The 8,825-nt window shown below is 62.9% G+C and overlaps 1 protein-coding gene across 1 annotated transcript; it reads left to right on the forward strand.

Moving 5' to 3' along the window:
- The first annotated feature begins 694 nt into the window (after positions 1-694).
- KNCN (kinocilin) lies at positions 695-8,187 on the forward strand. The gene is made up of 4 exons (XM_002715663.5): positions 695-4,798; positions 5,676-5,744; positions 6,361-6,435; positions 7,122-8,187. Exons 1-4 carry the CDS (start codon positions 4,663-4,665, stop codon positions 7,199-7,201), a joined length of 360 nt encoding a protein of 119 aa, XP_002715709.1. The 5' UTR covers positions 695-4,662; the 3' UTR covers positions 7,202-8,187.
- Positions 8,188-8,825: the final 638 nt, after the last annotated feature.

The following is an 8,825-nucleotide window of genomic DNA, read 5'->3' on the forward strand; positions in this document are numbered from 1 at the left end:
GATGAGTTCTGTCCCCGGGCTCCCGTCTCCTCCCCGCCTGCCCAGCAGGACCATGATTCCAGAGGCTTCCTCAGCCAGCACTCTGCGTCCCCGCCCTGTCCTGCCTCTGCGCCTTTGCTCAAGCTGGGCCCTCCCACCCCCAACTCGAGTGCCCCCGACAAAGCCCCTCCCATCCTCCACGGCTCTGCTCGGAGGCTACTCTGCCCAATTTGGTTGTGCCAGCCTTGGGTGGCCACTAAGTAGTTCACAGACAGCTAATTTAATTCTCACAGCAGTCCTGGGAGTACCTACGCGGTAGGTAGTGTTAGGTCTGCCCACTGAACATGCGGAATGAAGCAGCGAAGGGAAGAATACCTTGCCCAGGGCACCTAGGAATGGGGGAACTGGAGTTCTGTCCAAAGAGGCTTGGGACCCAGGACCCAGAGCCGCACCACCTGGGCTCAGATCCCAGCTCTGCCGCTTGCCGGCTGTAAGCCTTGGGCAAGTTCGCCTCTGAGTCTCAGTCTGTCCAGTCTCAGTCTGTGGGGATGATCGTGCCCAGCTGTGGTGCTGTTGCGACAGCTGCGGTCTGGCCAAGTGTTCAGAGCACTTTGGGCACACGGAGTCAGCGCGTTCCTTCTCCTTGCCGCACAGTTCTTCAACTCACAGCCCCAGGGCTGCAAAGGAGCTCCCCTTTCTTCGGCTGCCAGAGCTCTTCCCCGAAGGCTGTGGGGCGATGGTGAGGGACCTCTGTGGATGCCTCTCTGGGCTGGAGCCCCTGTTCACGTGGGGTGGCTGGGGTAGGGCCTGGGGCGGGGACAAGGGTCCCGTCCTAGTCCTGCCTCTGCCACCATTCGCCAAATGACCCTGGGAGGGTGCTGCTCCACAGAGACAGATACAGCAGAGGCTGAGCAAGGCCCCGGATCGCAGAGCCCATTCGGGCACAGGACTTGCAGTGGTGGAAGCCAGTGCCCAGCTCTCGGACTCATACTGGCTGGGCCTTAGGGGATAGAGCTGGTCCCAGCCCGCTGGAGCCCGCCACACCTCAGGCCTCTTCCCTCAACTCCAGTTGGCAGAGCTTGGCCCCGCCCCAGGTCCTATTTGATCACACCCTGAGAAGTCCTGTCTGTGGCTTTCTGGGCACGGGGGTCATCAAGTTTTGGTCCCTCCCTGGTCAGGTCCACCTGCCTGAGCTCCCTCCTCCCTCCTTGCCTGCTGTCCCTCACCAGCTCCATGAACCGTGGTGCCTTGGTCCCATGCCAACCACTCCAGCTGCTTCAGGTCTGGAGGGGGCCGAGGAGCAAGGTACCCCCCCAAGGCTGGCGCGCTCGTTGCCATGGTAGCAGTTGCCTTGGAAGCCGCTTCTCTGACTTCAGCTTCGGAACGGTCCAAGAAAGCTGCCCGTCCCCCAAGGGATCAGGGAATTAATCACTCTCTTTTCCAGGGTTCTCACCCCTCAAGGAAAATAAACAACCAAACCAAGCTGGGGCCTTTTCGCCCACTCTGCTTCCCCACCCCCACACCACACTTGGCGTTGGTGCAAGGCAGACACACTCCCAGCCCTTGCTTCACAGGAGACGAAGAAGAGATTTTGTGGTGGACCTCAGCACCGTGCCCGCCGCCCAGCCACACCTGACTCCTCCAAGGAGGGCGGTACTGCCGCTGCTGGGTGGTGGGGAGCCTGGTGGACAGCGTCGCCCCGACACGACACAGGCTCCTTGAACTCATTTGCCTGTTCCCTCCCCCCACATGGCCCACGGACAAACAGGTCTTGCTCTCTGGACGGGCGAGCCCTGGGGAAGGAGCTACAAGGCTCACGGTGCACATCTGCGGCCGGCGGAGCAGCCAGGCATCACAGCGGGCCATGGAAGAGGCAGGTCCCGGTTGAGTCTTTGAAAGACAAAGCCTCCCTCTGTAGTGGGGTTGCCAATTCCTTGCACCTCAAAGAAGACAACCTGGAAACCCTGGAGCGAAGACGGGTAGAGGCCGGGTGGGAACGTGGGTGCGCAGGTTCTGTGGAGGCCTCTGGGTGGTCCTCTGCCTCCCAGCATCTCAGATCGGAGCGGGGAGGGCCCTGGGATCTTGTCGCTGACTCCCCGCAGCTCTCCTCCACACTTCCTCCTCCCGCTCCTTCTGTGCCCCGAGGGACCTCCAGTGTCAAAGAACGCCAGCTCAGAGCCAGTCTCCAGCGTTTGGAGGTCAGCGTGTTCCCCCCAACCCTGCATCTGACACTCTGCCCCCCACCCCCGTGCTTGGGTGTGGCTGGTGGGGCTGACTCCAGCCTCTGCCAGCCCCATTCCCAGGCGAGGGAAATGGGGTCAGGGAGCTCAGGAGGGGCCATGGGAGCCTGGCCCAGCAGCTCATGTCTTGCTGGTAGCACGGTCCGGCCACCCTCAGCCAGCACAGGCCCTGCCTGGTCCAGGGTGGGGGACAGCAGACATGAGCAGGGGAGGGGAGGGCTTCAGATTCCCAAAGCACAACCTGTCAGGTGCACGTTTTCATGGACAATTATTTTGATGATTCCTTCTTAAACTAGTCAGCGGGGGATCTGTTATGCGTGGCAGGAACATGGGCTGTCATTTGATGTCTAATTAGAGGAATAATCAGACCTCATCCTGGCAGGAGACACAGGAGGCGTTGGTGACAACAGCTGTGGCTGGGGAATACCTAGCTCCAGAGGCGGCTCCTCCTCCTCCTCCTCCTCCTCTTTCTCCTCCTCCTCCTCCTCCTCCTCCTCCTTATTTGTTTGTTTGAGAGACAGAGAATTCCCCAGGTGCTCGTAATGGCCAAGGCCCAAGCCAAGAACTAGGAACTCAATCCAGGTCTCCCATGTAGGACACTGCAGGGACCCAACCACTCAAGCCAGCACCTGCTGCCTCCCCGGGTGCACATTAGCAAGAAGCTGAAGTGAGCAGCCAGAGGCAGGACTCGAACCCACACACGCCCACACGAGATGCCAGTGTCCCACCCTGCAGACCAAAGGTCGACTCCCCGCAGAAGCCTCCTTTTCCTGGAGGCAAAGAACATGGCGAGGGCCTCTCTGTTCTGCCACCACCCCTCCTCTCTGACTGCCTGGCACTGCCTTCCCCCAGCTGAGACTGCTCCGATGACCCTGAGGCCTTCTCAGGCCCCCACTCCACACCCTAGGAGACTCACACCCACAGCCCCGCTGGGCCCCCCCAGGTGGTTGATGCACGGCGTTCTGAGCGCGCTCCCTGAGTCTGCCCTTGAGAGTTGGCAGTCTGTGGGAGCGGACAGGAAGATGGCACTGCAGGTGGGGCGTGGGAGCCGCAGTCAGGAGGGATTCAGAGTCGGTCCTGCGCAGGTCCTGGGGATGAGGAGTTGCTCTCCATACAGCAGGGCCAGGGAGCAGGTGGAAGTAGGAGCCCTCGAGCCTGGCTAGGTAACTGCAGGTGCAGTGGGGGGGGGGGGGGCAGGATCCGAGCAGGGTGGTAGGGCCCCAGGTAAGGGCCAGGGCCAGGGCCATATTGAGGGATTGGGCAGGCTCTGATCCATCAAAGACCAGGAAATTCACGTTGAAGGCTGGGGCCAAGGCCACAGCTTGGGCTGGGCTGAGTCACCGCTGCCCTGCCTCTGATTGGCGAATGCTGGGAGGAGATGGTCAGCCAGGCTGAAAAGAGGTGCTCAGTCTAGGAGGCCTCCTGCCCCCTCCTGCCTGTGCCTCCAGACCCAACCCCACCCAAGCTCACCTCCAGCCCCTGCCTCCAGACCCGGCCCTGCCATGCCCACCACCCCCACAGCGCTTTCCCATCAGCCCCCAGCCAGGGCTCCCAGGGCAGCTGGGGGTGCACCCTGACTCTGCCAGCCATGAAGAGGGAGGTGAGTAGCAAGCTACTGGAGGAGAAGGGGGCACCAGAGAGCAGCCTGCAGACCTGGACCCCTCAGCGCTGCTGGCGAGCCCAGAGGTTGCCAGAACGCTGGAGGTTCGGGGCAGGGGTAGAGGGTGCACTCGGGGCGACTTCCGCCTCCCTCTCCTGTCCCACTCACAGCTCCTGCCTCGCGAGCCTGTCCGGGTCTCCTCCCGTGCCTCCGTCTCAGACCCCAGCAAAGGCTCCCCCAGGCCAAGGGTGAGGACAGCAGACCCTGACTCTGTGATGAAGGGGGGTCTCCTCACACCCCTGAATCCCAGGTGAGGCCCCTGGGGAGCCAACTCTGGACCGTGGACCAAGGGCTGAGCCTCTGGGAGCCAGGCAGCCGCTCGCATTGCAAGCTCATGAATAACTCAGCAGCTCCCCGCTGCGTGCCTGGGGGCCAGCTCCCCGCGCCCCGCCCCCTGAGCCTTTAAACTTTAATAGGTGAGGCTGGGGCAGGTGTCCCAGGGAAGCCAAGCTTTGGGGTGCTCTCCCAGCGGTGGAGGCTGGCAGAGGGCAGCGACCCTTGGGTCAGGCCCAGCTCCTTGGAACGCTGTCAGCCCAGGCAGAAATGTGGCCGAGCAGGAGTCCCGAGGGCGGCCACCAGCTTTGGTGGCCTCTAGGAGCACCCTGGTAGACACCCCAGGTCAAGGTGGGGCTGGGGGGGGCCAGAAGAACTGTGGCACAGGGTGACGGATCAACCCAAGGGTTACCTGGAGCTCCAGCAAGGGGACATCGAGAGGACAGAAACCTCCAGGGCCCTCCAGAGGACAAGCGCCGCGGGCTGGGGCCGCACCTGGGGTAGGCCTGCATGGACAGAGACTTCCGCTGCCTGCAGCTGGCCTGCGTGGCCCTCAGCCTGGTGGCCGGCAGCATCATCATCGGCGTGTCTGTGTCCAAGGCCGCAGCTGCCATGGGTGGCGTCTTTATCGGTGCTGCTGGGCTGGGTGAGCAGGTGCTGGGCTGGGCTTGGGTGGGGGCAGATTCCCCAGGGGAGCAGGTGGACAGGAAATGGAGGGGAGGGCTGGGTCAGCAGGAACGGGGTTGGGGGAATGGAAGCCAGGGGTGTGAGCGGGGCAGCCCGCCTGAGCTCCTGCTGGGGCGAGGGACTGGCAGGGGAGCTGATGGTCACCCTCTGCTCGGGAGGCTCCAGCCCGGAGCCCCCATCTCTTGGGCGCATGGAGGGATTCACAGCCTGTCTGGGGCAGGTGAATGCGGGCCAGGGGAAGGAGGACACAGTTCCCAAGGACCCTGGGCATGCACGACAGGCTCCAGCCCACACAGAGCGCGTTTCCTGTCCCTTCTCTGGGTGTCCCAGCAGCAGTTCTGTCCGTCTGTCTGTCTGGCAGGCCCACTGAAGTCCCTGCAGTGTGCTGAGGGCCATGCCCACCCCATCCCTGCACCCCAGAACTAAAACAGAACCTGGCGCACCAGGCCGGGGTGGGCATATGCAGAGCTCTGAGTTCCAGCACAAGCACTCAGCCTGGGAGGAAGCGGGATGGGGTGGGGCAGGGCAGGGCCAGCTCTGCTGCCTCCCCCTCCCCAGGTCTGGGCAGCGTGTGCCAGGGAGAGATGGCAGCCACGGTGTCAGCTGGCCCCATGTCCAGGCAGCAGAAGGCAGGAAGCCAACCTGGAGGCCCCGGATAGGGTGGAGAGAAGGTCCTGGGCCTCCTCAGTCCACAGCCCCTCCCGATCCTGCACACCTGAGCACCCTCCCCCCACCCCGGGCACACATGGGTCACCCTCACAAGCCACCCCGGGGCTCCTGCGCCTCACACTAGCAGGCGCCCTCGCCAGCAGAGACCCCTCTGTGTCTCTCCCCAGGGCTCCTCCTCTTGGCCTACCCCTTCCTGAAGGCTCGGCTCAACCTGGACCACATCCTGCCTGCGATGGGTGAGTCCTCTCCCCACCCTCCCCCCAGCAGACCCCTTTGCCCAGGCTGAGGGAGGCCTGCTGTGTGAGGGCCTGCGAGCCAGCCCACGTGGGAGACCGCTCCTAGCTGTGTGTGCTGGAGCTGCCATGTGTTTTGTACAGGCGTTGCCATGACTACCGCGCAGCAGCTCCAGCCGGCTGCCCGCTGCAAAGGGGCTTGAACTGGCTGGGAGGACTTAGGGGTCTGCCTCCCCCAAAGCCACCAAGGTCTCTGGATACCGCCCCCATCCCTGAGCCCCCATGAGGATCTCCTGTCTCTCCTGGCCCCAGGACCCCTGTAGAGCTCCACACCTCATCTCAGCTGCCCCAGACGGACACCCAACCCCACCAATCCTGCGTGGATTTACACAGCCCCATTCTCCCCCAGGGCCCCCACCTCCCTAAAAGCATCTGCCATCCTCTCCTTCAAGCCTTCATTTCTTCTGCCAAGCCCAAGGCAGTGACCTAAAGGAAAGCAGTGGAGCAGAGACAGCAGTAGGGATACAGGGTAGACAGCAGAAAGGACCTCCCTTCCCAACTGGGCTTGATGTGGGAACCACTCAGTAACCAGGGGGCCTGGGGTGGTCTCTTCCTACAGGGAACCTGAGAATCCACCCCAATTCGGGGCCAGACCAGGGAGAGGCAAGACCCAGCACCAATGGCAATAAGGAAGGTAAGTTCCAGAGGTTCCAGAATCGGTCTCCCATCTTCTCGTGCAACCAAGCAGCTGTGCAGGGCCCAGGGAGAGGCTCTGAGCAGGCGTCCCCGGCACAGGCGGGCAGCAGCGCGGGGCAGCTCTTCCTCGGGGCACGCAGACCCCACCTGCTCTTGCTGGTCCTCAGGGCCCCTCCCCTCCCCCGTGGAATCCGACTCAGAGCTGACACCTGAACCTGGGTGTCTTCTTGTCCCCTGTCCCCGGTCCCCGACACACTGGAAAATTCCAGGGCTGGAGTGACCCAAAGGCGGCTCCAGCTCCCAGCGGAGGGAGACCCAGCCCCCAGCCCCAGCACCCAGTGAAAGGAACCACTCCAGACCCTGTCCCTACAGCAACTCCCTTATGAAAGAGGCCCCACAGCCAGCGTCATTGTATACAAGGGTAACTGAGGCACGGCCTGGAAGCGGGGGGGGGGGGGGGCAAACTCAAACCAGGCGGTCACTTCCAGAGTCCTGCCTCCCCCACGCCGCGCGGTGAGCTGTCCTCACCATGCGGGCCTCTTCCAGCTGGGCAGGAACTGGCCCCTGGGACTGCCCCTCCCGCATGCATCACCAGGCACGCCCACCCCGGGCCCTCCGGCTCCTCGGACCGCCAGCCGCACAGAGCCTGTCTCCTCAGCAGCTCTTGTCCCGCTCTCCCCCTAGGAGTCCGCAGCAGCCTGTCCAGCGTGAGCAGGACTCTGGAGAAGCTGAAGCCAGGGGGCCGGGGCCCCGAGGAGGGCTGAGGCACGCCTGCCCTGCCCTGGCTCCCTGCCTGCCTGCCTGCCTGCCTGCCTGCCTGCTTCCCCCAGCTCAGTACGCACCAGCTCTCAGTCAGAAGAGCCAAGTCAGAGGTGACCCAGGCCCCGGAGACGCCCAGCCTGCATTCTCCCCTCCGGGCTCTTGGGAAGGGATCCCACGGGCATGGGACGGGGCATGGGGCAGGCACCAAGGGGATCAAAGACCCCTGCAGGGCTCCCTCTTCCAGGCAGCCCCCCAGGCCTTGCTTACTGAGCTGCAGCCCACCTCCACTCCTCTTTGGAGTAACTGAACTTGTTTCTCTGGAACTTGGTGCCCAGTTCCTCACTTCAGCCTGGCCTCAGAAGCAGCCCACAGCCCACAGCCCATAGCCACCACCGACAGGGGTCCTGCCCGTGTCCCTCACCCTGCCACCTGGCACTGGGTCTCTGAAGCTCACCAGCTGGGTGGGAACAGACACCTTGGACAGGGGCAAGTCCTAAGGGCCAGGCCCTGGGCGGCAGTGGGTCAGATGGGGACACCCTTCGAGGGGCTCCCCACAGAGGGACAGACACAAACAAACCAGCACTGCTGTGACAGGCACCCAGGGAGCCCTCGGACCTGGCCGGAGAGGCGCTCTCTGAGCCGAGCCGAGCCGAGCTCTCTGAGCTGAGCCTCTCCTGCCCGGCCTCCCGCTACTCCCCAACAAGGAACCACAATCCTGGTGGTCCTGGTCCTCAGGCCCCCCTGCTCCCTTCCACCCATCAGAACTGCCCCCTTGGGAAGACCCACTTCAAGGAAGCCCCTAACCACACGCTGCCTTCCCCTGCCTGGTGCCCCCAGCCTGCTCTCCCTCTCCCTTGACACCCTCCAAGCAAGCTGCCGCCTTAAACCTGCTGGATGTGGCCCCTGGTGCACAGGGGCCATGGGAGAGCAGCTTTCCCTGGTCTGCAGACTTGCCCTGTACAGCAATAAAGAGAAAAGTCCGAAACGGTGCAAGAGCAAAAGAGAGTTGATTTAGAAGTGGGACACGGGGGAGGGGCCCTAGCGATGGGAGTCCCCTTGGGACTGGTCTCCTTTTTGTTTTTGTTTGTTTTGTTTTAAAGATTTATTTATTTATTTGAAAGTCACAGATACACAGAGAGAGAAGGAAAGGCAGAGAGAGAGAGGGAGGTCTTCCATCTGCTGGTTCACTCCCCAATTGGCAGCAAATGCTGGAGCTGCACAGATCTGAAGCCAGGAACCAGAAGCTTCCTCCAGGTCTCCCACACGGTTACAGGGGCCCAGGGACCCGGGCCATCTTCTACTGCTTTCCCAGGCCATAGCAGAGAGCTGGATCAGAAGTGGAGCAGCGAGGAGTCAAACCGGCACCCATATGGGATGTCAGCAGTGCAGGCAGCGGCTTTACCTGCTACGCCACAGTGCTGGCCCCTCCTTTATGTTTTTTCTCCCTGCGCCCTTATCTGTGCCGTACTGGCCCCTCACCCAGGGCATGCAGTAGGGGTCACGGCTGGGCCAGCCCCCCAACCCTGTCCACGAGCTCGGGAGGGTCAGTCATTGGCTCCCCACTCTGCTCACGAGCACGGGGAGGGCTGCATAGCTGGATCCCCCTTCTCAGTCTGCAAGTGGGAA

The sequence above is a fragment of the Oryctolagus cuniculus genome, chromosome 7, assembly GCF_964237555.1.
Source record: "Oryctolagus cuniculus chromosome 7, mOryCun1.1, whole genome shotgun sequence".
Classification (NCBI taxonomy): Eukaryota; Metazoa; Chordata; class Mammalia; order Lagomorpha; family Leporidae; genus Oryctolagus; species Oryctolagus cuniculus.